Genomic DNA, 27341 nt, shown 5'->3' with positions numbered 1-27341 from the left:
TTCTGATGTAACACCAAGGACTGGATGCTTTACTCTCAGATTCTTCAGATTCAGCCACTTCTAAAAGCAGGTTCTAAGAGGCCATTTCACCCCGAAATGGAGTGGAGGACAAAGGTCATGGTTATTGGGGCGCTCCCTTTCCTTAGGGTGGTTCACCCACACACATACACACAACCCTGAGCAGGTTCTAAGAGGCCATTTCACCCGAAATGCAGTGGAGGACAAAAGGCATGGTTATTGGGGCGCTCCCTTTCCTTAGGGTGGTTCACCCACACATATACACACCCCCCCTGAACCCCAGCGAAGGCCCGACGCCCCGCAGCCAGAGGCGGTCCCCGCCCCGGGCCGCCATTGGCTGTTGCCATGGCACCAGTCATCTTCCCGCGCCGCCATTGGCTGCCGCGCCTGCATCCATCCCGCATCCTCCCCCGCTCGCGGTGGTCTCGCCCAGAGCCCTGAGCGGCGGCGCCGCCTGGCGAGGCCCAGACCGGGCTTTGTCCGACCTGCAGCCCCTTGTCAGACTCGCCGAAATCCCGGAGCCCCGGAGCCTGGGTCCCGCGGCCGCCCCAGCCCTGGAAGACTGGGAGCTTGGGCGGGGCCGGCGTAGCTGCGCGGAGGAAGACACAAGCCCACAGCACCGCACCGCAGCCAGCCCAACCCCAATGAAATAAAGTAAGCAGGCGCCTTCCTTGGGCGGAGGGCAGGGAGGGCAGCTTCCGCCTCGCCAGGAGTCTCCATCCTTTTCTCTTTGCCTTGCCTATAAATACACAATGTGGAGACTCCATTTCTTCAGGGTGGAGCCAGAGGAGAAACTGTGTCCCAGGGAGCTGGGCGTCTGCGTCGCTGCAGCTGGTCCCATGCAAACACCCACTCACAGGTTTCAACACCCAGGCCTCCCAGAGTCTGCGGGCTGGCCAGTGTGCCGAGGGGGATGCTGCTGCGTCTCTCTGGGTGTCAGCTGAATCAGGGGAAATGAGGCCCCTCGCTGCTCATTCAGACAAACCCCCAGCTGTAGGTCTTTTCTTATTGGTGATGGAGATGTCTGATGCAGTCCCTCGAGGCAGCCTGGGATGAAGGGCAGGCAGGAGGGCTTCCAGGAGGAAGCTGCACTGTGAGGGATGGCAGGAGTCAGGAGAGGTGTTCTGGGCAGGAGAACTGCATGTGTCAAGGCCTGGGGTGCGGGGGAGAAAATGCTGCCGGTGGCAGTGACGTAGGGCCTCTGTGAAGGAGTCACAGCTTATGCTGAACACCCCGGGGAGCCCTGGAGGCATTGGCGCAGGGGAGAAATGGAGTCCAGCTTGTGATTTTCCAAGTTCCCTCTGACTGTGTGTGAAAAGTGGATCGTGGGAGGCCAGGAAGGGGCTGGAGAGGCTGCCCTGAGAGGTTACCCCCAGGGCAGAGCTTGAGGTGGGTGATGGGAGTGTGGGGTTAGAGACCCAGGTTGGAATGAGAGGCGGGAGCCCGGGGGGTGGCCCAGCTGCCAAGTTCAGTCTGATGGGGACACAGCAGTAACTACTGGGTATGAGGGGAGTGAAAGGTCTGAAGTTCCACTGGGCCATTCCAGAAGAGCTCATGAGGGCAGCCTGGGGAGGGGGCTGCAGGCGGGGCCTGGGTTTGGAGAATGGGAGGGTTATGCCCAGGACTACTGCTCCCCCCTGGGTGGGTACCTGTGGTGGCCTCTGCCAGGACACAGGACCCCCGCTGGACCCCAGGGGTCTCACCAAAACTCCAGTCCATCCTGATGCCCAGCTGGGACCCCTGGATGAGTCATAGGCAGGATCAGTACTGCGGTGGGAGGGGAGGCTGTGGTCTTTGGGCACCAGTCTCCCCCACCTGACATGCTGTCTCCCCTAGGACTGTCCTGTCTGCCTGTCACTTGTGGTTTGCTCCCATGACAGCCATCCCGGCTGGCCCTCTAAGAGTCTCCCACAAGACAGGCCTGGCAGATCGAGTTCTTCCCATTTGTTAGATGTGCAAACTGAGGCCTGCAGAGAGAGCGGGGCTGGTATACCTCCAGCACTGCCTGGACTTGTGAGCACTTGCAGGGCAGTGTCTGAGTTCCATGCATGCCTGGTGCATCCCCCTGGCTCAGCTTCTCTCTCTGGGAACAGTCTAATCTAGGCTCAGGACTGTGACAAGGTGTCAGATGACAGAGTCAGACATGCAGTAGATCCTCTGAGTGATTAGAAAGGACTGACTCCATGTCATACCTGGGGCCAGCCCCCGCACCCCTACTCCAGGCTCAGCTGTGCCCTTGGGATCCCTAGGGTGAGTGGGGGTCTCCTTGGTGGGGGAGAGAGAGGAGAATGAGTGAAAAAGCGGATGAATGGGTGTGGCCAGGTGGTGGAGGAGGAGGGGAGGGGGCAGGTGCGCCCCCCCACCCCAGCCGTGGGCAGGGGTGGCTGACTGATTGACTTGGGGAGGGGGCTCCTAGGGAGGAGGAGGCAGAGGAGATGGGCTGCCATTGGTGTGCCTCAGACAAAGGCGGAGGGAGGGGGCATGGGCTGATGGGAAGGGAACAAAGAGGGAAGGGGGGCTGGTGGTGGGATCGTACTGTCAGGAGGGCCAAGATGAGGGAGGAGGCACTGGCCAGCTGGACAGATGGAGGAGGTTGGGCCGAGTGAGGAAGGACAGCCATACACACAAAGAAGCAAGTGGCGGTGGCCATGTGCTGGGGATGGGGCTGGAGGCCCCGGGGGCCAGTGGGGCTAGCAGAGGGCTGACCAGAGGGGCACTGGGCCGAGCAAGTAGGTACTCTGGATCCAACCACTGCTTGAATGGGTGGGGGGCTGCAGGTATCCAGGTTCCAGACCCCTAGGTGACCCTCGCGATTCTGGGTCTGTCTGTCCAACTGTACAGTTGCCAGGGCTCCACCATCAGCTTGTCCACCACTTTCTTAGAACCTTCATGGCATTCTTATTGTCCATCGTCTGGACCAGCTGGCAGTCTGTCCACCCAACCTCTGGGCAGCTGTGCTCATTCAGGGGAGGGTCTTGGTTTAATATCTGTCTGTCTGTCTCTGGCTGTGTGTCTGTGAGCCTGGTGGCATTGGGCTGGAGAGCCCACCTGCAAGTTTAAATTGTCAGGCTGGGGATTACCTTGGTGGTCCAGGGGTTGAGACATAGCCTTGAATGCAGGGGGTGTGGGTTCAATTCCTGGTTGGGAAACTAAGGTCTCACGTGTCGTGGTTATGGCCGAAAATTAATAATAATAATAAAATTAAATTGTCAGGCCATCTGTCTGTCTAGCTGTCTGTCTGTCTGTGTGTCCAGAAGCCCCCACAGTGAGGGCCAGAGTCTGTGTGTCTTGTCTATTGGTCACTTCGGCTGCCTATTTGAAAACCTGTCCAATGGCTCTGTCCCTCTGTCTCCTGTTGTCCCTGCCGGCCTGTGTCTGTCACTCCATCTGCCAGGTGGTCTGTTCCCCAGACTCTGTGGGCCAGCACCATCCCCTGCCTGCAACATCCAGCCACCCTGCCTGAGACCCACCCAGGGCTGGGTGGGAGGGCCAGAACCTAGGTCAGAGGCTGCCCCCTCCCCAGACCCTTGGATGATCCCTCTCTCCCATGGCCCCAGGCACTGCAGGAGCTGAAGATGACGAGCTCCGTGGCACCCTATGAGCAGCTGGTGCGGCAGGTGGAGGCTTTGAAGGCCGAGAACAGTCACCTGAGGCAGGAGCTTCGAGATAATTCAAGTCACCTGTCCAAGTTGGAGACAGAGACGTCGGGAATGAAGGTGTGAGGCAGAGGACACAGCCTGTGGCACAGGGACAAACACAAGGGATGGGTGGGCAGGATGAGGGCATCTAACAGATGGCCAGACCCCGGAGCTCCCAGGCATCACCGACCGCTGTCTTTCCTGCCTCCATCTTCAGGCGGTCCTGCAGCACTTACAGGGCAAGCTGGAGCAGGAGGCCCGTGTGTTGGTGTCCTCGGGGCAGACTGAGGTGCTGGAACAGCTGAAAGGTGAGGCACTGACCTGGGGCTTCCTCTGCATGCTGCGGGGAGGGGAGGCAGGGAGAGGGGCTTATCTTCACCTCTTTCTCCATGCCCACCCAGCCTTGCAGATGGACATCACCAGCCTGTATAACCTCAAGTTCCAGCCCCCAGCTCTGACCCCCGAACCCACTGCCCGGACCCCTGAGGGAAGCCCGGTGCACAGCTCTGGGCCCTCCAAGGAGAACTTCGGGGAGCTGAGCCGGGCCACCATTCGGCTCCTGGAGGAACTGGACCGGGAACGGTGAGATGGGGGAGATCTCCACCCCCCTTGTGAGCCCTCCTGCCCCCACCCCACCCCACCCACTGCCCCCAGGGGGCTGGTACCTCAGCCCCCTTCCCTGGCCCAACTGACCTCAACTGGAGGACAAAGAGGAGGTGGGTGTTCCTGCTGAGGGGAAGTCTCCTGGGAGACATCCCCAGGGGTCCCGGACACAGAGGCATTGCCAGGGACAGGGCTGTGTCCGGTGCCAGGGCTCAGAGTCAGGCCTGGAGCCAGGGGGACTCAAGGCAATCTTTATGGAGAAAGGGCTGCTGCCCAAGAAACCTGGGCCCGAGGCCAGAAGGAGGCAGGGTCTGGGTGCCTAGCTCAGCTGGGTCGTGTAGGGTCATGTAGAACAGCTCTGGAGCAGGCTGGAGTTAACTCTATGCTTTGCTGTCTGACCTCACGCAGGAACCCTAGCCCCTGCCAGTCTCAGACTTCTGCCCTGTAGAATGGGAATAACAGTGTCTCCGCACAAGAAGAAGTCTGAGCCTCAAGTTTACCCTATGTAGGCTAGAAGGCGATTATCCAGTATTGGAGAGGTGTTAACCTCCTCAGAGCCTTTCTCCGAGGATCACAGTTTACAAATGAGTTGCTTTTTTTTTGTTTCAATTAATTTCTGCACCCCATCCCCACCCCAATCCCGGGAGTGCTATGGGCGCTGAAACTTTGCCACACTGCCTTTTTAAACATGACACCAAAGAATTGATCATTAAAATCAGGGTAGACGGCACATACGCCTCGGCTCCCACCCTGGGAGCCCGCGCCCACCGACCTGCCCTCTCCCAGGTGTTTCCTGTTGAATGAGATTGAGAAGGAGGAAAAGGAGAAGCTCTGGTATTACTCGCAGTTGCAGGGGCTATCTAAGCGCTTGGATGAACTCCCGCACGTGGAGACGGTGAGCTCCCTGGGCTGCCCGGGGGTCGACAGGGCCCAGTCTGTAGCGGGAGGCGTGGAGCGGAGGTGGAGGCCCCTCCCCCTCCCGGTAGCCCCCTCACCGGGGCCCGTCCGCTCCTCCCAGCAGTTCTCGATGCAGATGGATCTGATCCGGCAGCAGCTGGAATTCGAGGCCCAGCACATCCGCTCGCTGATGGAGGAGCGCTTCGGCACCTCGGACGAGATGGTGCAGCGGGCGCAGGTACCGCGCGGGCGGGGCAGTGCACCAGTGGGCGAATCAGAGCGCAGACCTTGTGGGAGGAGTCTGGGTTAGTGGGCGGGGTTATATACCTGCGGGCGAATCAGAGAGCAGAGGCTTCTGTGGGTGGGGCCTGTCGCAGGTGGCAGAGCCACAGCTAGAGCGGGTTGTGAACAAAGCCAAAGGGGGCTTAGGCCGGACCCAGCACAGAGGGCAGAGTCCCCGGGCGATGGGGACGGGGCCGACAGTGCCAGGAACCGAGTCTGAACAAGACTTGGGCGTTGCCAGTCAAATGGCGGGACCAAGTCAGAAAGTTGAGTGTGTCTGGAGGGCAGTCAGGGGTCTAAGTTTTGGGCGGGTCCAGAGTCCGGGGTTAAGGGTTGGACCTTGGGTGGGGCCAGGAAGTGAGTGGAGTCAAGTAACTGGGTGGGGTTTAGAGTGAGAGGGCCACATCAAGGAAGAAGCCCAGGGTCAGAGCCCAGGGTGGGGCTTTGACAGTGGGTGGGGCCGATTTGAGCTGAGGGCGGGGACATATTGGGACGTGGGCGGAGTCGGGACGGGTCAGGATTTCCACAGCATGCATTTTCTCCCACTCAGATCCGTGCTTCCCGCCTGGAGCAGATCGACAAAGAACTGCTGTCCGCGCAGGACCGGGTGCAGCAGACCGAGCCCCAGGTACCAGGGGGGCGGAGCTGGGGCCCTTGTGGGTGATGACAGCCAAGGCAGTAAAGGGACCCCCAGGGCCCTGCCCCAACTACGTTGTCATGGCAGCCTGAGAGCTTTGTATGGTGCCCCTGGGCGGAAACCACAGGCCTGGCGCTCTCCCACAGGCCTTGCTGGCAGTGAAGTCGATGGCCATGGACGAAGACGCCGAGAATGAGGTCCCCACCCACCCTGAGGATGGTGCCCCTCAGCCGGGCAACAGTAAGGTGAGGGGAGCCTAGGTCGGGGGATACTCACAGGCGGGGTGGAGGGATGGCGATGGCTTGGTTGGGATACATAGTGAAGTGGGTCCTGCACCCCTACTGTATTTGAAGGCCCTTCCTCCCCAGGCCGCTATAAAGCTTATCCAGGTGTGGGAGGGTCGCCCTGAGTTGGAGTGCTTGGTGAGGCTGGGTTGTGATCTGGAGCCTGGCGTGGGTGTGGCTACCTGTCCTGGATATTTGGAGGGCATGCTAGTCTTAGGAGTACCCGTGATACCAGTGGGGTGGGCCTTTGGCCCTCACGGACTGGGGGCATCTCTGCAGTAGGGTGCATGTGTGTTGTTCTCTGGGAGGAGGCAGGGTGAGGGTCTTAGGGGAGCGAGGGCTAACATGATGGGACTCCCTTGTTTAGGGGGAGTCACCAGAGGCTGAGGGACTGTCCCTGGCTGGGGAATGCAGGCTCCCCACCCTGACATCTCCTGCCCCTTGCAGGTGGAGGTGGTCTTCTGGCTCCTGTCCATGCTGGCAACGCGGGACCAGGAGGACACGGCGCGGACGCTGCTCGCCATGTCCAGCTCACCCGAAAGCTGCGTGGCTATGCGCCGCTCAGGCTGTCTGCCGCTGCTGCTGCAGATCCTGCACGGCACCGAGGCCGGGGCTGGGGGTCGCAACGGGACCCCCGGGGCTCCGGGAGCCAAGGACGCGCGCATGCGCGCCAACGCAGCACTGCACAATATCGTCTTCTCTCAGCCCGACCAGGGGCTGGCGCGCAAGGAGATGCGCGTGTTACACGTGCTGGAGCAGATCCGCGCCTACTGCGAGACCTGCTGGGACTGGCTGCAGGCTCGGGATGGCGGGCCTGAGGGCAGCGGCGCCGGTGCTGGTGAGTGTGCATTCTGGGCTCCCTGAAGGGCAGGGCAGTACCCTGGGGTGTCAGGGGCCTCTGGCTTCTCTCGGGCACCTGCTTTGTGCCTGGCGCTGGCTGAGGTCTCATGGGAACCTGTGAAGATAGACAGGCAGAAGGGACAACCACGAACAACCCAGGCCGCGGGGTAGAAGTTCAAGAAACCATGGATTGTAGGCAACCCTCCAAACGTGAGTGCGGAGTTTGAGATTCCTAGCTTTTGTGGCTGATTGCAAACTTAATATCCGATGCTGAGCACCAGGCTGGGTGAGGCAGGTAGCTCCTTGTTCACTTCAGAGGTTCTGTAAAGGAGGCCCCTCTGCTCTGAGAGTGACTCCCACAAGCCCAGCACACAGCACTTTGAAAAACTCTGGGGTTTTGGCAGGCCTGCAGACTGCAGACCACAGGGAGGGGCGGAGACTCACCAGGTTACATCTCCGGGAGTGGGAGGGCTCTGACCATGCCTCGTGCCCACAGCCCCCGTGCCCATCGAGCCACAGATCTGTCAGGCCACCTGCGCGGTGATGAAGCTGTCCTTCGACGAGGAATACCGCCGCGCCATGAATGAGCTGGGTGAGTGTCCCTCATCAACCCCTGCCCCCGATCGGTTCCAAGGTCTCCAGGCCTCCTCCAGTGCAGGGCAGGCTCTGGGCCCTAGTGGTCCTGGAACTCAGACAACGGGGCTAGGCTGGGAAAGTCAGGAGCTGAGGTGAATCGAACCTACCAGTGGTCAGGGCGGGGCGACCCTGTGAAATTTTAGGTTTGGGAATATTACATCTTTTTCCTAAGGACGGTCAGTTGAAGTGTTGGAAACAGAAATACTAAGGGCGCAAATTATATTTATCTGCTCCGTTTTACTCTAATTAATACAAAATGAGGCACATACTTCTCACCTGGCAGGTGGTCGGAGCACTCAGAGTTTCCCTAAGGTCTCACATGGTCCGACATCGGAGGGTGAGGGGCGGGGGAGCAGCCGGGCGCAGCTTTTCTGGGGTGGGGCAGGGGGCATCTGGAGCAGTGGCCACTTTACAAGAGGGCACAGCTCTTGAGGCTTTCCTCTCTTGGCTGTTCGACGGACCCCTGGGGGTTACCAAGTCCCCTCCAGGAGGACTGAAATGTCACTTCTGTTGATGAAGTTAAGATATGATTTGCCTTTTCCCCTCTCGTGGGCATGGTGTGTTCAGTGCAATTTAACAGGCACTATAATTGGATTTCTGAATTTTGAAATTGTGGAAACCTACTTTCCCATGAGTGACTTATAAACATCTCTTTATCATATATAAAACAGTTTGTGAATCTTTTGCGTAAGTAATTAATTTGAAAATAACTTTATTAATTACTGGTATCTTTAACAGACTGGAGTGAGAAGCTGATAAGAATAACATTTGCATTTCTGTAGACATAAAGTATTTCCTTTTGGAAAGATTTTTTTCATTATAACTTGTGATTTTCCAAAAGCAAGTAATGGCATACCCTGTTTTAGTGCATTTTGCTTTATTGCGCTTTGTAGATATTGTGTTTTTTACAAATTGAAGGTTTGTGTCAACCCTGTGTCGAACAAGTCTATTGATGCCATTTTTACGACAGCATTACTTTTAAAATAAGGTAGATATACATTTCTTTGGCCTTTTTTGGGCTTCCCTGGTAGTTCAGTCGGTAAAGTAACTGCCTGCAGTGCAGCAGACCTGAGTTCAATCCCTGGGTCAGGAAGATCCCTTGGAGAAGGAAATGGCAACCCACTCCAGTATTCTTGCCTGGAAAATCCTATAGACACAGGAGCCTGGTGGGCTACAGTTTATGGGGTCACAAGAGTCGGACACGACTGAAGCGACTTAGCAGCAGCAGCAGCTACTCTGAGGACCCCTGGGCTGTGCATTCTGGGGTTATAAGATTTCTCCATTTTAATTTACAGTATGGTAAATATTTGGAGTATAGTTGATTTATAATGTGTTGGTTTCAGGTGTAAATTGATTCAGTTATATTCTTTTTTCATTCTTTTTCATTATGGCTTATCACAGGATAATACAGTTCTCTGTAGGACCTTGTTGTGTATCCATCCTGCACATAATAGCTTACATCTGCTAACCCCAGCCTCCCACTCCATCCTTCCCCATTGGCAACCACAAGTCTGTTCTCTATGTCTGTCAGTCTGTTTGGTAGATAGGTTCAATTGTGTCATATTTTAGATTCCACATTAAGTAACATCATATGGCTTTTGTCTTTGTCTTTCACAGAAAATCTCTAGTTGCATCCATGTTGCTGCAAATGGCAATATTTTGTTCTTTTTGTGGCTGAGTAATATTCCACTATATATATATATATATATATATATATATATATATATATATATAAGTTCCTGGGAGTGGATTTTTAAGGTTAAGAAGCAAAAAGGCTTTGGATACCCCCCTCAACTTTGAATTATCTCAACATTTTTTTCAGATTGTAGTAAATTATATATTACATAAAATTTACTGTTTTAACCATTTTTTTAAAAATTATTTTTAATTGAAGGATAATTGCTTTACAGTATTGTTGGTTTCTGCCATATACTGCCATGTATGACTCAGTCATAGATGTGTGTGTGTGTGTATGTGTATATATATATATATATGTATGTCCCCTTCCTCTTGAACCTCCCTCCCACCTCCCACCATTTTAACCATTTTAAATCATATTTTCTCAAACTGAAACTCTGTCCCCACTAACCACTCACTCCCTGTCCCCCAGCACTAGCCCCTGGCAACCAAGAACCCACTCTGTGTGTCTGTGGATCAGCCTGTTCTGGAAGTTTCCCATCAATGGAATCACATCCTGTGTGTCCTTCTGTGTCTGCTTCTCTCACTCAGCACCATGTTCTCAGGGTCCCTCCACGTGGTAGCGAGTGTTAGGGCTTCTCTGCTTTTCAGGGCTGAGTGATGCTCCCGGGTGTGGAGGGACCATATTGTGTTTATCCATCATCTGGTGATGGGCACTTGGGTTTTGTCCATCTTCCGGGTGTCATGACTCATTCTGCTGTGCACACATATAGACAGGGTCGCTTTGGAAGCTTGTGGGTTTGTGTTGCCGAGCCCCTTCCCCAGGGTGGCCCCACTGGTGTGCTCATGAGCAAAAGCGCTTCACAGCCCTGAGCAGGATCCTGTTGCTGAGCAAGGGGAAGGGCTGTGTGTGTTTGGGCTCCTGCACCTTTTGACCAACACCCTCCACATTCGTGAGAACCCCATGTCCTAGTGAACAGAAGATTGTGTGTGTGGGCCATCAGCAATGGCTCCTGAGCATATGCCATCTGGTCTGTCCTGGGGATGTGGCGGGGCACAGCCTCCCACCCTGCCCTCAGTGGTTCGCCGTCTAATGGTTTTGAGGCTTCTTGTTTGGGAATTTAGGGGGCTTCCCTGAGGAAGTGACTCTTGAACAGAAGGGGACCCAGGAAACTGGGTGGACAGTGGGGCAGAGCACTCGGGCAGAGGGAATAGCACATGCAGAGGCTCTGCAGTTGGACCAAGTGTGACTGGAAACTGAGGGTGGAAAGGAGGCAGGCATGGAGGCACAGGGCCCCGGAGGGGAAGGGCCAGCCTGCCCGCCGGCTATCTGGAGGAGGTGTCCTCAGAGTCGGGCTTCAAAAGTAGGCTTGAGGAGAGCAGATTGGGGGTGGGACAGAGGGAGGGTGTATAGCAGAATGACCTGTGAGGCGGGATGGCTGGGGTACCTGACCACCCTTGTGCTGCCGGCCCCTCCACAGGTGGGCTGCAGGCAGTGGCGGAGTTACTGCAGGTTGACCATGAGATGCACAAGATGACCCGAGACCCTCTCAACCTGGCCCTGCGCCGATACGCCGGCATGACCCTCACCAACCTCACCTTCGGAGATGTCGCCAACAAGGTGCCTGGGTGGGCAGGTCGGCCTCACCCGGCCCGAGCAGCACTGAGCTGTGGGACAGGCGGGGATACTGAGGCCTAGCTTCTCCCTTGACCAGGCCTCTGTCCTCTTGGCCACTCTGCCCTGTGGACTGGGGGGCCTCTGGGCTGTGGATGGAGGGCTGGGGGGGAGGCCAGTGTTTGCACCTGCCTGAGCCTCAGGCTCATCTGAGCAATGAAGTGACTGCTCCCCTCCCCCCATGGTGGTGAAGATGGGAGTGGGATTCAAGCTCCAACACATTGGAAGTGCTTGCTTAATACTCGCCCTACCTGTCCCCCCCACAGGCTGCACTGTGCGCCCGCCGGGGCTGCATGGAGGCCATTGTGGCCCAGCTGGCATCCGAGAGTGAGGAGCTGCACCAGGTATCAGGAAGCTGTGGGAACACTGTGGGGAGGGGAGGTAGAGGGCATCCCCTGGGCTTTGCCATGTGCCAGCTGCTGCAGGCCTTAAGGGTGGGAGCCTGGCCCAGGCCCACCCTGCCTGCCCTGTCCCCCCTCCCCAGGTCGTGTCTAGCATCCTGCGCAACCTGTCCTGGAGGGCCGACATCAACAGCAAGAAAGTGCTGAGGGAGGTGGGCAGCATGACTGCCCTGATGCAGTGCGTCCTGCGAGCCACCAAGGTGGGCATCAGGTGGGCGGCTGAGGGGCAAGGCAGCCAGGGTGGTCAGGAGGCACTGGCTGCAGGTGGTGAGTTCTCCACCTAGGGGGAAACCAAGTCAGACAACCCACTGCTTGGCAATGGGCCCACACCTGGGGCTTCCACCATTGTCGCTCAGAGAACCTATCCTAGCTGATTCCATTACTTGTTTGTTAAATCTGAAAATGCATCTGGGTACCTTATGTGGGTGCCTCCGGGGAGAGGGCCTCGTGAGTGGGATGTGTTGTCCCCCCCACACTGTTGACTCCCTGCCGCTCCTGCCCCGCACCCAGGAGTCCACCCTGAAGAGCGTGCTTAGCGCCCTGTGGAACCTCTCAGCGCATAGCACGGAGAACAAGGCGGCCATCTGCCAGGTGGATGGTGCCCTGGGCTTCCTGGTGAGCACACTGACTTACAAGTGCCAGAGCAACTCGCTAGCCATCATCGAGAGTGGTGGCGGCATCCTGCGCAATGTGTCCAGCCTCATTGCCACCCGTGAGGACTACAGGTCAGCTGGGGGTAGGGGGTCCCCGCTGGAGGGGGGAAGCAGCTGTGGGGGAAGGGAGTGGGGAATGCTGGGGTAGGAGGAAGGAGGTGTGGGGGGCACTGGGGCGGGGCTGGGGGTAAAGAGCTGCGGGGAGGGAGTGGGGGCACTAGGGTGGGGCTGGCAGCTCCTCCTCTGCAGTAAACTCCCGGGGGAGCCTTGCCTTCTCCTGCCAATGAGTCATCTGGATGACCCCCTAGGTGCTATTTTTAGTATAAATACATCCCAATACTGCATGGGATATACTTGAACTACATTTTAAACTAGCTTTGTAGAAATAAACATAATATTCAAGTAATATTAATAATATTTATTATTTATTAAAATGTTATTCACTATGTAATAAGTAACTTACTAGGTAACATTAACAATAAGCAATACTTCAATATGTGAACAGACATAACTTTTAAAAGTATATCCCAAACTCTGCATGTGATATACTTGTGCTAAATTTAAAATTAACTCAGTAAAAATATACATAATTTTCTAAATAACATTAATAATACTTGCTCTTTATTAAAATATTCATTAATATTAAGTAAAATACCTATTCTTCATTAACATATTTATTTCCTACTATGTAACATATTGCATACTTATACTGAATTTTAAATGAATTTATTAAAAATGTATCATTTTCTAAACAGTAATAAAAACTTGTTCTTTATATCACTTATTAATATTACTAATAAGTAATGCTTCTGATGTATGAAAGTACATAAAAGTATACATCTCAGTATATCCCAAATATTGCATGGGATATACCTGTGCTGAAGATTTTATTGGTTAAAACATTAAGAAACAATACTTAGATTTCTGTTTCCTTTTAATACTATCTTTGTGTGTGTGTGTACTTAGTCACTTAGTTGTGTCTGACTCTCTGGGACCCCATGGACAGAGGAGCCTGGTGTGCTACAGTCCATGGGCTCCTCTGTCCATGGGATTTTCCAGGCAAGAATACTGGAGTGCATTGCCATTGCTTTGTCCAGGGTCCCAATCCAGAGGTTGAATCCACCTCTCTCATATTGGCAGGTGGATTCTTTACCACTAGCACCAATGGTAAAGAATCCACCTGCCAATATGAGAGAGATGGATTCAACCTGGGAAGCCCCCAATACTATTTTCAGTATATCCCAAATATACATGGGATAAATAAGTGTGTTAGCCGCTCAGTTGTAGCCGACTCTTTGCAACCCCATGGAGAATAGACCTCCAGGCTCCTCTGTCCATGGAGTTTTCCATGCAAGAATACTGGAGTGGGTTGCCAGTCACATCTCCAATTACATGGGATATACTTGTGCTAACGATCTTACCCCAGTAGAGAATTCCCTGGCATGCAGTGGTTAGGACTTGGTGCTTTCATTACCGAGGGCCCAGGTTCAGTCATCCCTGGTGGGGGAAATAAGATCTCACAAGTCATGGAGTGGACAGAAAAAAAAAAAAAGTCTTATCAAGCAAAATAAAACATTTATCTACTACTGATGGACAGGGAGACCTGGCATGCTGTGATTCATGGGGTCGCAAAGAGTCGGACACGACTGAGCGACTGAACTGAACTGAATGCTAATAATAAATAGAAACAGAAATCTCTAGCATAGGTATATAACGAGATATACTACACACTACTATATGTAAATTAACAAGGACCTGCTGTATAGCGCAGCGAATTCTTCTCAATCTAGTAACGTAGATGCTAAAAGAATCCAAGCATGTATAAAGCTATAACAGAACCACTTTGCTTTACGTCTAAAACTAACAACATTGTAAGTCAACTATATGCCATTATAGAATAAAAATTTTAATAAATGAGTTAACTAAATTTCATTTTAAATGATTATTATTAATGAATTAATAGTAGTTTAATAGTTTGATATTATTAAAATCTTTGGCACAAGTACATCCCATTCAATGTTTGGGATACACTTACACTAAGAATTTAGCCCTGTTTTTGAAATTCAAACTTACCTGGGCATCTTCTGTTTGGATTTGCCCCATCCGGCCACGGAGGGTGGTGGGTGGTGTCCAGGTTGGGCGGGGCCTGACGCGCTCTGCCCCGCCTCCCGCAGGCAGGTGCTGCGAGACCACAATTGCCTGCAGACGCTGCTGCAGCACCTGACGTCGCACAGCCTGACCATAGTGAGCAACGCGTGTGGCACGCTCTGGAACCTGTCGGCCCGCAGCCCCCGCGACCAGGAGCTGCTGTGGGACCTGGGCGCCGTGGGCATGCTGCGGAACCTGGTGCACTCCAAGCACAAGATGATCGCCATGGGCAGCGCCGCCGCGCTGCGCAACCTGCTGGCTCACCGGCCTACCAAGTACCAGCCAGCGGCCACCGCGGTCTCCCCAGGCTCCTGTGCACCCAGCCTGTATGTGCGCAAGCAGCGTGCGCTGGAGGCCGAGCTGGACACACGGCACCTGGCGCAGGCTCTTGACCACCTGGAGAAGCAGGGCCTGCCAGAGGCCGAGGCCGCCTCCAAGAAGCCCCTCCCGCCCCTACGCCACCTGGACGGCCTGGCCCAGGACTACGCCTCTGACTCGGGCTGCTTTGACGACGACGATGCCCCCTCCCTGGCTGCTGCCGCCACTGCCGCAGAGCCTGCCAGCCCCGCAGTGCTCTCTCTCTTCCTGGGCAGCCCCTTCCTGCAGGGCCAGGCGCTGGCCCGAGCCCCGCCCACCCGCCGAGGAGGCCTGGAGGTGGAGAAGGAGGCCGGTGGGGAGGCAGCCGTGGCAGCTAGGGCCAAGGCCAAGCTGGCACTGGCAGTGGCTCGCATCGACAGGCTGGTGGAGGACATCTCGGCCCTGCATACCTCGTCTGACGACAGCTTCAGCCTCAGCTCCGGGGACCCTGGGCATGAGGCCCCACGAGAAGGCCGTGCCCAATCCTGCTCACCTTGCAGGGGACCTGAGGGGGGGCGGCGGGAAGCAGGCGGCAGCCGGGCTCACCCACTGCTGCGGCTCAAAGCAGCCCACGCCAGCCTTTCCAATGACAGTCTCAACAGCGGTAGCACCAGTGATGGGCACTGTCCTCGCGAACACTCACGGCCCTGCTCGCTGGCTGCTCTGGCCGAGCACCGAGAGGGGCCCCCACGTGGCCAGGCGCGGCCCAGCCGGCTTGACCTCAACCTGTCCAGCGGCCAGGCTGAGCCTGAGGCCCGGGATGCCAAGGCCACAGACACCCACGTGCGTACCATCAAGTTGTCACCCACCTACCAGCATGTGCCGCTGCTGGAGGGCACCACCAGGGCGGGTGCGGGGTCCCTGGCCCCTGGGGCCCGGAAACAGGCCTGGCTGTCCACAGAGGGCCTGAGCAGTGTGCCTGAGAAGCTAGTGGTCGAGAAGGCACCCCTCTGCCTGTCCCGCTGCAGCTCGCTGTCCTCGCTGTCCTCAGCTGGCCGCCCAGGGCCCAGCGAGGCTGGGGACCTAGATGAGAGCGACTCGTCCCTGGAGGGGCTGGAGGAGGCTGGTCCTGGTGAGGCAGAACTGGATGGGGCCTGGCGGGGCCCAGGGGCCACCTCCCTGCCCATGGCCATCCCAGCACCCCAGAGGGGTCGGGGCCTGGGGGTGGAGGATGCCACACCATCCAGCTCCTCTGAGAACTGCGTGCAGGAGACACCACTGGTGCTGAGCCGCTGCAGCTCAGTCAGCTCACTGGGCAGCTTTGAGAGCCCATCCATTGCCAGCTCCATCCCCAGTGACCCGTGCAGCGGGCTGGGCAGCGGCACAGTCAGCCCCAGTGAGCTGCCTGATAGTCCCGGGCAAACCATGCCACCGAGCCGCAGCAAGACACCGCCGCTGGCCCCAGCACCACCAGGTGAGCGGGAGGCCACCCAGTTCAGCCTGCAGTGGGAGAGTTACGTGAAGCGCTTCCTGGACATAGCCGACTGCCGGGAGCGCTGCCGGCTGCCCTCCGAGCTGGATGCAGGCAGCGTGCGTTTCACCGTGGAGAAGCCTGATGAGAACTTCTCGTGTGCCTCCAGCCTCAGCGCACTGGCCCTGCACGAGCTCTATGTGCAGAAGGACGTGGAGCTGCGGCTGCTGCCCCCTGCCTGCCCAGAGCGCGGCAGTGGGGGAGGCGGAGGCCCGGGGCACCGCCGACGGGACGAGGCCAGTGGCTGTCTGGAAGGGCCGGCGTCCACCGACCAGGAGCTGGAGCTGCTGCGTGAGTGCCTGGGAGGGGCCGTGCCTGCCCGGCTCCGTAAGGTGGCCTCGGCACTGGTGTCTGGCCGCCGCGCGCTGCCTGTGCCGGTCTACATGCTGGTGCCTGCCCCGGCCTGTGAGGACGACTCCTGCACTGACTCAGCCGAGGGCACTCCAGTCAATTTCTCCAGCGCCGCCTCCCTCAGCGATGAGACCCTGCAGGGACCCCCCAAGGATGGTGGGCATTTGGATGCGCAGAAGCCCACAGGTCGTGCCACCCCCACTAGGCAGCCTGCTGGGCAGCGGCACAGGGTGGGGGGCACGGGCCGGAGCACAGAGCAGCCCCGAGGGGCTGGCAGGAGCCGGGCAGGGTTGGAGCTTCCCCTCCGCCAGCCCCCAAGCACATGCAGAGACACTGACAGCTCCCGCCCAGGCCGGGAGCGTGGGGACGGGACTCGGCAGTCCCTGTGCCTCACAACGCCCACCGAGGAGGCTGTGTACTGTTTCTATGGCAATGACTCGGATGAGGAGCCGGCCACGGCGGTGGCAGCAGCACCGCCACGGAGGGCATCCGCGATCCCCCGGGCAGTAAAGAGGGAGCGCCTGGCTGGTGCCAGGAAGGAGGTGCAGGCTGTGCCCAAGGCTGCACCCAAGGCGGCACCACCCGCCCAGGCCCAGCCCAGCCTCATTGCCGATGAGACACCACCGTGCTACTCCCTGAGCTCCTCCGCCAGCTCCCTCAGCGAACCTGAGCCCTCCGAGTGCATGGCCAGTCGGCCCAGGGTCCACAAGCCAGGACTCACCAAGGACCTGGGCCCCGGGGGCAGGAAGGATGGCTCCCCCAGTCCGCGGGCAGAGACAGAGCTGCTCCGGCGCTGCATCAGCTCAGCTTTGCCCAGGCGCCAGCCCCAGGTGTCCGGCCCAAGGCACCGCCCACCCCAAGAGGCCCAGCCAAAGGAACGTGCAGCAGAGGGGCCCCGGGAGCGTGGTGAGGAGGCGGCCAGCTCAGATCATGCCTCAGACCTGGACAGCATCGAGTGGCGTGCCATCCAGGAGGGCGCCAACTCTGTTGCCACATGGCTGCACCAGGCCGCAGCAGCAGCTGCCCACGAGGCCTCCTCGGAGTCTGATTCCGTTCTGTCCTTTGCAACAGGGCAGTCGGTGGGTTCCACCCTGCAGCCCACCCTGCATAGGAAGGGGCGTCGGCCAAGAGCAGAGGGCCAGGCGGGTGGTGCCCTGCGGCCACAGAAACTGGAAGGGACCCTCACCCAGCGCAGCAGCGGGCCGGAGAAACCGTGTGGCACTCAGAAGGCCCCAAATGGGGTGCCAGCAGTGCTCCGGGGACATACAGTGATCTACATGCCCAGCCCAGCCACCCGGGCACAGCCCAGAGGTGCTCCTGGTTCCCGCATTGTGGCAAGAAAGATGGGAGCCCCCAGCCCCGTGCAGCCAGCGGCCCCCACCAAAGCTCCCAGCCCAGGGCAGCAGAGGTCTAGGAGCCTGCACCGGCCTGGCAAGATTTCAGAGCTGGCAACGCTCAGCCCCCCGCAGAGAAGTGCCACACCACCAGCCCGCCTTGCCAAGACCCCGTCATCAAGTTCCTCTCAGACCTCACCAGCTTCCCAGCCTCTGCCCAGGAGGTCACCCCCTGCTGCCCAGCCTGCAGGGACCCTGCCTGGCCCCAGGGCCTCCCCAGTGCCCAAGACTCCAGCAAGGGCCCTGCTGGCCAAGCAGCACAAGACGCAGAAGTCACCCGTGAGGATCCCCTTCATGCAGAGGCCCGCCAGGCGGGGGCCGCCACCCTTGGCTAGGGCAGCCCCGGAGCCCGGCCTCAGGGGCCGGGTGGGCGCAGAAGGGGGCCCTGCAGCCCGAGGGGGCCGCCTGGGCCTGGTGCGCGTGGCCTCCTCCCGCTCCAGCGGCAGCGAATCCTCCGACCGCTCGGGTTTCCGGCGGCAGCTGACCTTTATCAAGGAGTCGCCGGGCCTGCTGCGCCGCCGACGCTCGGAACTGTCCGCACCCGAAGCCACCAACCCGACCACCCAGGCTGCCTCGCCCTGCCGTGGCCGGCCCACCCTACCCGCTGTCTTCCTCTGCTCCTCGCGCTGTGATGAGCTGCGGGCAGGCTCCCGGCAGGCCCCAGCCCCGCAGCGGTCCCCGGCGGCCCGGCCCCGCCCCAGCGAGCGGCAGCCTCGGCGCACCAGCTCCGAGAGCCCATCCCGCCTGCCCGTCCGCACGCCGGCCGCCGGGCCCGAGACGGTCAAACGCTACGCCTCCCTGCCCCACATCAGCGTGGCCCGCAGACCGGATGCCACCAGCCCCGAACCTGCGGCGGACGCCACCCGCCGCAGCAGCGCAGGGGAGGCTGGGCCGCTGCCCAGGGTGGCCGCGCCGGGCACCACGTGGCGCCGCATCCGGGACGAGGACGTCCCGCACATCCTGCGGAGCACGCTGCCCGCCCGCGCCCTGCCGCTGCTGGGCTCCCCGCCCGAGGACGGCCCGGCCGGCCCGCCGCAGCGCAAGACCAGCGACGCCGTGGTCCAGACTGAGGACTTCGCGGCTGCGAAGACCAACTCCAGCACGTCCCCGAGCATGGAGAGCAGGGAGCCGCCCCAGGCCACGACCAGCGGCCCCACCTCCCTTCTTGGCAGCGACGTGGACGGTCCGCCCGCCAAGGCGCCCGCCCCCACCCCCTTCGTCCCCGCCAGCCGGCACGGCTCTCCCAGCCGCTCCGCCCGCGTCCCCCCCTTCAACTACGTGCCCAGCCCCATGGTGGCGGCCACCGCTGATTCCGCCGTGGAGAAGGCCCCCACCCCCGTCCCGACCAGCCTCCTGGAATAGTGGCCAGGACTGGACTTCCAGAACATCGTCTCCTGGCCCAAGGCCGTCTGGCTGCCCCGAGGGTGGTCCTAGGACCCGCCCTGCCACCCCCCACCCAGGGCCCCGCCCTCTGAGCCTCACCCCTGCCCACACGGGCCTCGCACTCACGCGTAGACGCTTGCTTTTGAGCCAAGGAGGCTTCGGGCGGAAAGTGAGCTGCGGGCTGGAGCGCGCGTCACCGCAAGGGGGCGCCCACGAGGCCCCGGCGCCCGCGCGGAGACCACCCTCCTGGCGGGGGCCGTCCTCAGCGGTGCCCTTCTGGGTTCCTGGCACTGCCAGGCCCGGCATTAGCACCACACTTGCTCCCCTCCCCTCTGGGGAACGCATGGGGTGGGGCCGGAGGAATGACAATGCCCGGCGAGGTGGGGACGGGGCTGGGAGGGTGGCAGCAGCAGGAGCCTGCCAGCCGGGGGCGGCGGCGGCGGCTGCGCACGCACAGGAGAAAGCCTGTAATTACGGGCTGCAGCCGCCGGGTAATTGGTTAACTACGGCTTAGCTGGTTTGTTTGCCATCTCGGCCTCAGCTGGGGGGCGTGCAGGAGGGGTGTGTCTGCGCCCGACAGAAAAGCTGCCCCAGCCCCACAGAGTCGCGCAGGGAGCCTGGAGCACCCCGAAACTTGTCGGGGGCGCTGGGGACACAGGGCGTCCCTGCAGCCCTCGTAAGGAACCAGGAAAGGCAGGAGTACCGGGAGGGCCGTGGCTGAGGAGAGCAAGAAACGGAGGGGAGGCCGGGGCCTAGCCACCGCCCAGTAGCCAGGCCTGGACCACGGGACCTGGACCGCGCTCTGCGGGAAGTGGTCCCCGCGGGCGCCTGCCCGGTACCAGGCCTTTGCCTTTCCACCCGAAGTCTTTTTCCCTGGATCTGCGGACTCCGTTGGGTGTGGCCTCCTCCCGGGGGCCAGCACACCTGTCCGAACACCCGATCCCCCTTCCCTGAGGAGCCCGGCTCTCGCGCAGAGCCGGGAGCTGCTCTCAGCCGCCCTAAAGATCTGCAGTCACACCACCCTGCCAAGCTGCTCTAGAGGCCGGGGACAGTGTGCCGGTTCCTGTCCCTTCTCTGGAAGGAGGGGAGCAGAGCCAGGTGCAGAGGAGGTGCTCAAGGAGCCCTGCCTCCACCCCCCTCGGACGCCGTGCAGCCGCTCCTTAAAGACACACGCTGCGACATCGCATCCCGCTCGCCAGGGCTCTGCTTGAGGGCCAGGAGCAGAAGCAGGACGCAGGAAGGGCTGCACCACGTACTCCTCCCCTCCTCGGGAGAGCGAGCCTGGGAAAGCGGTGGGGACTGAGCAGGCGCTAGAACAGCCACTGCTGACCCTGAGGCCCCTCTCCAGGGCGGATAAGACACTTCTCTGCAAATGGCTGCTCCCATCCTGTCAGTAGCCAGAAGGGGAGGGGGGAATGGCCTTCTGAGCTCCTTCTCAAATGTGGGGGCTGCAGAATGCTGCACCCCATCATCCCAGGCGAGCCACCCCTGGAAATGGGGGGAATGCTGCCAGCTTGCCAAGTTGTGGAGTGGAAGGCCCCGTACTGAGTCCCAGGCTGTGCTCTGGCAGCTGTGTGCCTGCTTCCCCATGTGGGCCGTGGAGAGAATTCCCAGAGCTACCTCTGGGTTGAGCAGGTCGGCTGCCATGACCAGTGGCAGAGCACCCTCCCGGTTGGCTGCCCCTAGCCATTCTTTCCACAGGCAGGGGCAGGGCCCGAGCCATCCCATCCTGTTCAGCGCCCACCCTGCCACCTCCATCCATCACAGCAGCGGTCCACGCAGCCATTGTGCTGGTGGGAGCCTGAGGCCCTGATTAGAGTGGCTTCCTGGAGGAGACAGTACTGGCCATCGCTGGACAATCAGCCTGAGGCTGGAGCTTGGAGGAACAAAGTCCAAGGACCCCAAACACTCCTGTGAAGCCCTGATCCAAGAGACACAGGGCACCCAGGCCAGATCTCGGCCCGGAAGATGGACACCGCAAGATGGGTGCTGACTTTGGGGCACTACCTCACCATGCTGCCGCAGCCTGGGCCTAGTTGTCTTGGCTTGTCCCCCTCCCCGCGTCTCCATCCCAGGTGCCGCAGGACACCTGTAAATACGTACAGCCCCCAGCTGTAAAGCCATCACCTGGCAGAAGGAGGCCGCAGAGCCAGGCGTCTCACTGCACCTTTAATAAACAGCTGTTGAATCGCGCTCCAATTGCCTGTGCCTTAGACTCCAGAGGGGTGAGGCAGGGTGGGGGTCAGAAGGGGGCTTTGCAGGCCTTCCATCCGGGTCCATGTGCTGCCTGCATGGCCTCACTCCCCATAACCAAGTGTACTCGAGGTTGACACAAGGGTTTGTTGTGTGCAAGGGTGTCCTCCCTTGGATGAGGAGGCTGCTCAGTGTCCACTGCTTCTACTGGGGCTGCATCCACACTTTCTCAACACCTGGGCCCCCAAGTTTCCAGTTTTAGGGTCTCTAGGCGTGAAGCAGACATCTTTTCTTCCTGGGATACATGTGGTCTCCCTTGTCTGCTATGGGGTCCCAGCGCCGCCCTGAGCTTTTGGGACGCTGGAAAGGAGGGGCCCATGGGGGGACTGTCGCCAGAGGCACTCAGTGGGCTCATCACGTCCCACTTTCTGCTGTGCTGGTCTTCACAAGACTGGCTTTTTAGGGTGAAAGCCCTTTTCATGGTCCTCACCTGGCCCACTGCCCACCTGTCTGCAGGTGAAGGTGGAAGGAGGGAGGGGACTGGGTGAGAGCTGGGGTAGGGACTGACTACCAGTCCTCTCACGGTACCCCCATGTGACTGGATCCCACAGGTGACAGATAGACAAGAGCCTGCCCTGGGGGAGTGCCCAGGCCCGAGATGGGGTGCCAGGGGCCCCGAGAGGTGGCACTCACCCTGAGGGCTACTGCTCCTCACACAACCAGAGGCACCATGGGCTGGGGAGGACACTGAACACCCCCACACTTTTCTGGAACCTCTGGGGCCCCCCAATTCACATGGAGATGGCAGAACCAGAGGGGTGGGTCCCACCAGCTCAGTCTGATTGGTCAGTGAAGCAGGGTCGCCAGAGGAAGGGAGGGGAGGATGGACTGATGGCCCTGGGCCCCGGGCCTTGAAGGAAGTCCAGTCTGGGCTCCTCAGGGTAAAAGGGGCCTGTGTACAACCCAAATCCCATCCTCAGGGACGGGTCTATGCCCAGTGAGGCCCCACATCGACTGGGCAGGCTGTGTCCCTTGGGATCTCTGGGTGCCAGGGCATGCCTAGGCCGCGGAACAGAGTGCCAGAAATCTGCTTCTGGGGCCCAGGGGCCAGGTATCAGGAGAGGTGTGCCAGGCCAGATGCTGAGTGGAGGACCTGAGGTTCCGGTGGGCCGGGTTATCCCAAGGAGGCAGCTGCTGTGCCGGGCAGAGCCACTTGGCCCACCTGGCTGATGTCCCGCTCCAGCTCCTCGCCCGCCTGTCGCAGGTCTGCACGCTTCTGCTCCAACTGGGCACCCGCCTGCTGCAGCCGCTGGTTCATGGCCACATAGATCCGGCTCTGGAAGTAGAGCTGCTCTTGCTGGGCCTCAGCGTCCTCGGCCCTCCCAGAGGGGCCCGGGGGGTCTATGGATAGGACACAGCAGCATCACTGCCTGTTAGCCAGAGGACTCAGTTTACCCTCCAGAGAAAACAATGGAGGGGACAGGTCACAGGCAAGGCTGGACTCCACTGACCCACAGTCCCTCCAGGGGGTGGGCCGTGGCTCCTGGAAAGGACCCTGATCACGAAGCAGAAGGACTCTCCCCAGCACTCTGAGCACTCAGACAGATGGGAAGAGGCCAGGACGCACACCTCCCAGTGACCACACTTCCTAAAGGGTACAGGACGGGGGGGAGTAAGGGCGGAAAAGGCACAGGCTCCAGGGTCACAGGGACACACATCAGGATTCTCCTTGCTCTGCCTGGTCCCTGTGTCCACAAACTGGCCGGGACCTCTGCATCTGATTAGAGATCACTTCATCACCTGCCTGACACCAAGGTGGGAAAGGCCAGACCGTGCAAGTGCACACAGAGGCGGACACAGGCCAGCAGGGGAAGCCCCTACTCCTTGAATGGCCCCAGCACTGGCCACACCTCATGGCCCCAACCTCCAAGTGCTGGGGACCTAGGCCTGCGATCCTTAAGCTGGGGCTCAAGCAGCCGCCAAAGACCCAGCTGTGGGCTGTGGATAAACAGGTGCTGTGGTTCCTCAGGCGATCGCATCCAACACAACATTCCAGGCAACAGAAACATCGCTAGCTGAGCCCCCAGCACAGTAGCAGCAACAAGGGTCTCCTGAGCCTGTAAAATGTGGCCACATACACCAAAGAACAGAATTTGTACTATTACTTAATTTAAAAACAAATTGTCCCACAGCCACATGTAAGTCAATGAAGTTAGAACACTCTCTCATACCCTACACAAAAATAAACCCAGAATGCCTTAAAGGCTTAAATATAAGACATAACACCATAAAACTCCTAGAGGAGACCATAGGCATAACATTCTGTGACATAGATCGTACCTATGTTTTCTTAGGTCAGTCTCCCAAGGCAACAAAAATAGAAGCAAAAATAAACAAATAGGACCTAATCAAACTCACAAGCTTTTGCCCAGCAAAGGAAACCAACAGCCTATAGACTGGGAGAAAATAACTGCAAATGATGTGACTGACAAGGGCTTGATTTCCAAAATATACAAACAGCTCATACAACTCAATATCAACAAACAAAACAACCCTGTTGAAAAATGGGCCAAAGACCTCCATAGACATTTCTCCAAAGGAGACATACAGATGGTCAAGAATCACATGAAAAAATGTTCAGCATTGCTAATTATCGAAGAAAGGCAAATCAAAACTACAATGAGGCACCACCTCTTACAGGTCAGTATGGCCATCATTAAAAATTGTACAAATAAGGACTTCCCTGGTAGTCCACTGGCTAAAACGCCATGCTCCTAATGCAGGGGGCTGAGGTTCAAACCCTGGTCAGGGAACTAGATCCCACATGCTGCAACTAAGAGTTCGCATGACACAACAAAGACCTGGCACAGCCAAATAAATAAATATTTTTAAAAAAACTCTACAAATAACAAATGCTGGAGAGGGTGTTCAGTTCAGTTCAGTTCAGTTGCTCAGTCGTGTCCGCCTCTCCGCGACCCCATGAATCACAGCACGCCAGGCCTCCCTGTCCATCACCAACTCCCGGAGTTCACTCAAACTCATGTCTACAGAGTCAGTGATGCCATCCAGCCATCTCATTCTCTGCCATCCCCTTCTCCTCCCACCGCCAACCTTTCCTAGCATCAGGTCTTTTCCAGTGAGTCAACTTGTCGCATGAGGTGGCCAAAGTATTGCAGTTTCAACTTTAGCATCAGTCCTTCCAATGAACACCCAGGATTGATCTCCTTTAGAATGGACTGGTTGGATCTCCTTGCAGTCCAAGGGACTCTCAAGAGTCTTCTCCAACACCACAGTTCAAAAGCATCAATTCTTTGGTGATCAGCTTTCTTCACAGTCCAACTCTCACATCCATACATGACCAGTGTAGAGAACAGTAAACAGTCCTACACTGTTGGTGGGAATAAGCTACTGCAGCCACGTGAAAACAGCACAGAAATTCCTCAAAAAACTAAAAACAGAGGTACCATATGATTCAGCAATCCCACTCCTGTGCAAATACATCCAGATGAAAGCGTAATTCAAAAAAACACATTCACCCCAATGTTCACTGCAGCACTAATTACAACAGCCAAGGCATGGAAGCAAGCTAAATGTCCATCAACAGATAAATGGATAAAGAAAAATAAAAAGGGTATGGTAAGAAAAAAAAAAGGATATGCTGTATATATACACAATGGATTACTACTCAGCAGTGAAAAAGCACAAAAATATTGTCACTTGCAGCAACATGGATGCAACTAGAGATTACCATACTAAATGAACTAAGTCAGAAAAAGACAAATACTGTATGATATCACTTATACGTGGAATCTAAAATATAATGCAAATGAACTTATCTATGAAACAGAAACAGACTCAGACAGGGAAAAGATTTGTGGTTGCCAAGGGGGAGGGACATCAAGGAAATCAACCCTGAATATTCACTGGAAGGACTGATGCTGAACCTCCAACATTTTGGCCACCTGATGCAAAGAGCCGACTCATTGGAAAAGACTCTGATGCTGGGAAAGATTTTGGGCAAGAGGAGGAAGGGGCAACAGAGGATCAGATGGTTGGATGGCATTAGCAACTCAATGGACATGAGTTCAAGCAAACTCCAGGAAATGGTGAAGGACAGGGAAGCCTGGCGTGTTGCAGTCCATGAGGTCAAAAAGAGCCCAATATGACTGATCGGCTGAACAACACAAAGGAGAAGGGGGATGTGGAAAGAATGCTTGGGAGTTTTGGATAACCATATACAAACTATTATATACAGAATGGATAAACAACAAGGTCCTGCTGTATAGCACAGGATTTTCAATATCCTGTGATAAATTATAATGGAAAAGAATGAGTATGTGTAACTAAGTAACTCTGCTATCAAACTGAAATTAACACTGTAAACCAACTATACTTAAAAAAAAAACAAAAGACACAAAGACGAGACGACCCCCCCAAAAAAGTCCCAAAGTGTTTCTCACCTTCTGACATCCCACAAGCCTTATACTGATCCCTCTACCCACTAGAATGGCCTGAGGACACGCACTTTCATCTTTTTTTTTCCCCTTTTCTTGGCTGTGCCACGTGGTATGTAGGATCTTAGTTCCCTGACCAGGGATTGAACCCATGCCCCCTGCAGTGGAATCGCAGAGTCCTAAGCATTGGACGGACAGGGAAGTCCCAAGGACTTTCAACGTTCAGATCTCACCTCACCACCTCAGTGATTAGAATAGAACCTGGCCCATAAGAGGTTCTCAATAAGGTTGAACGAATAAACGAACCTCATAGAGAACACAGTATTCAGACTATAACTGTATGTCGGACCCTACCTGCTGTCACTGTTCTCCGTTTATCTTCTGAACAAGGGGTGACACCCTTTCTCTGCAAAAGGCCAGACCTAAGTATTTTGGGCACTGTAGGGCCAGACAGTCTCTGTCCAGAGCACTTAACTCTGCCAGTGCGTCTCAAAAGCAGCCAGGGGCTTCCCTTCTTGCTGGGGTCTCAGGACCGCCCCTCCCCTGCACGACCTGGGCTCCCCCTACCTTCCCGGGCCAGTGAGGTGAAGACGGGGTCCTCGGCAGGTGCCCCCCGCACGTCCTCCAGGATCTGCTCTACCGTGGGGGGCGCCGGGCGGGTGGGCAGCACCACGCGCTTCTTGGCCTTGGAGCCCATCCCTGCAGGCTGGAGAAAGAGCGTTGACCGCGCAGTTCCTGCCGCCCAACAAACTCCTACACACGCTCCGGAGCCCTGCTCCCGGCGAAGCCGGCCCTGCCTCGTTCCTCCCAAGGCGGAACACACGCGGTCTGGGGCTTCAGTATCCGGCTCTACTCACAACAAGTTTCCAACAGAAGCTCCACCTGGACCCGGGTACTGCGCCGCCACAGCGGCCGAGAAGCCACTTCCGCTTCCGGTCGGCCTGCGGACCTCCCTATAGGCACGTGACGCGCAGTTCCGGCCTCCTCGAGTTCCCGCCCGCCGCGAAGCCAACCCCCCTTTAAAGGGGCCACGCCCGAGAGATTTTCGGTACCACTGGACCAGAATGGGTGGGGCTTCCCTGATAGCTCAGTTGGTAAAGAATACACCTGCAATGCAGGAGACACCAGTTCGATTCCTGGGTCAGGAAGATCCCCTGGAGAAGGGATAGGCTACCCACTCCAGTATTCTTGGGCTTCCCTTGTGGCTCAGTGGTAAAGAATCTGCCTGCAATGAAGGAAACCTGGGTTCGATCCCTGGGTTGGGAAGATCCCCTGGAGAAGGGAAAGGCTACCCACTCCAGTATTCTGGTCTGGAGAATTCCATGGACTGTATAGTCCATTAGGTCGCAAAGACTTGGACACGACTGACCGACCATGACGCTTTGCGA

The 27341-nt window shown here is 57.5% G+C and overlaps 2 protein-coding genes across 4 annotated transcripts; one reads left to right on the top strand and one right to left on the bottom strand.

Annotated features, from left to right (window-relative positions):
• The first annotated feature begins 448 nt into the window (after nt 1-448).
• APC2 (APC regulator of Wnt signaling pathway 2) lies at nt 449-19676 on the top strand. 2 transcript variants are annotated; one of them, XM_055430500.2, is made up of 15 exons: nt 449-672; nt 3576-3734; nt 3874-3964; nt 4058-4238; nt 5046-5154; nt 5281-5394; nt 5989-6066; nt 6222-6320; nt 6807-7197; nt 7696-7791; nt 10955-11094; nt 11415-11492; nt 11633-11749; nt 12060-12274; nt 14377-19676. In XM_055430500.2, the coding sequence occupies exons 2-15, from the start codon at nt 3594-3596 to the stop codon at nt 19283-19285; spliced, it is 6759 nt and encodes a 2252-aa protein (XP_055286475.2). In that variant the 5' UTR covers nt 449-672; nt 3576-3593; the 3' UTR covers nt 19286-19676. The 2 variants fall into 2 exon arrangements, with proteins under 2 accessions (XP_055286475.2, XP_055286474.2); XM_055430499.2 differs by lacking the exons at nt 449-672; nt 3576-3734; nt 3874-3964 and having other exon boundaries at nt 4070-4238.
• Nucleotides 19677-21462: 1786 nt separating this feature from the next.
• Nucleotides 21463-26888, bottom strand: C8H19orf25 (chromosome 8 C19orf25 homolog). 2 transcript variants are annotated; one of them, XM_055430501.2, is made up of 3 exons: nt 26811-26888; nt 26521-26659; nt 21463-22900 (listed from the first exon to the last, which is right to left on the bottom strand). In XM_055430501.2, exons 2-3 carry the CDS (start codon nt 26648-26650, stop codon nt 22674-22676), a joined length of 357 nt encoding a protein of 118 aa, XP_055286476.2. In that variant the 5' UTR covers nt 26651-26659; nt 26811-26888; the 3' UTR covers nt 21463-22673. The 2 variants fall into 2 exon arrangements, with proteins under 2 accessions (XP_055286476.2, XP_088694813.1); XM_088838687.1 differs by having other exon boundaries at nt 26814-26885.
• Between the last annotated feature and the right edge of the window lie 453 nt (nt 26889-27341).

Source organism: Moschus berezovskii, chromosome 8 (assembly GCF_049115385.1).
Source record: "Moschus berezovskii isolate FMDL1 chromosome 8, NW_MosBer_1.0, whole genome shotgun sequence".
In the NCBI taxonomy this organism is placed as follows: domain Eukaryota; kingdom Metazoa; phylum Chordata; class Mammalia; order Artiodactyla; family Moschidae; genus Moschus; species Moschus berezovskii.
Note: the sequence above shows the minus strand (reverse complement) of the source record. Positions and strands in the feature narration are given on the sequence as shown.

Bases quoted from the DNA above. Each gene is read 5' to 3' on its own strand.
- APC2 (XM_055430500.2), top strand. From the start codon at position 3,594: ATGACGAGCTCCGTGGCACCCTATGAGCAGCTGGTGCGGCAGGTGGAG. The intron at 6,067-6,221 runs GTACCAGGGGGG...GCTCTCCCACAG, and splicing joins TGCAGCAGACCGAGCCCCAG to GCCTTGCTGGCAGTGAAGTC. The intron at 6,321-6,806 runs GTGAGGGGAGCC...TGCCCCTTGCAG, and splicing joins CTCAGCCGGGCAACAGTAAG to GTGGAGGTGGTCTTCTGGCT.
- C8H19orf25 (XM_055430501.2), bottom strand. From the start codon at position 26,650: ATGGGCTCCAAGGCCAAGAAGCGCGTGGTGCTGCCCACCCGCCCGGCG. The intron at 22,901-26,520 runs GTAGGGGGAGCC...TCCTATCCATAG, and splicing joins CACCTCACTGGCCCGGGAAG to ACCCCCCGGGCCCCTCTGGG.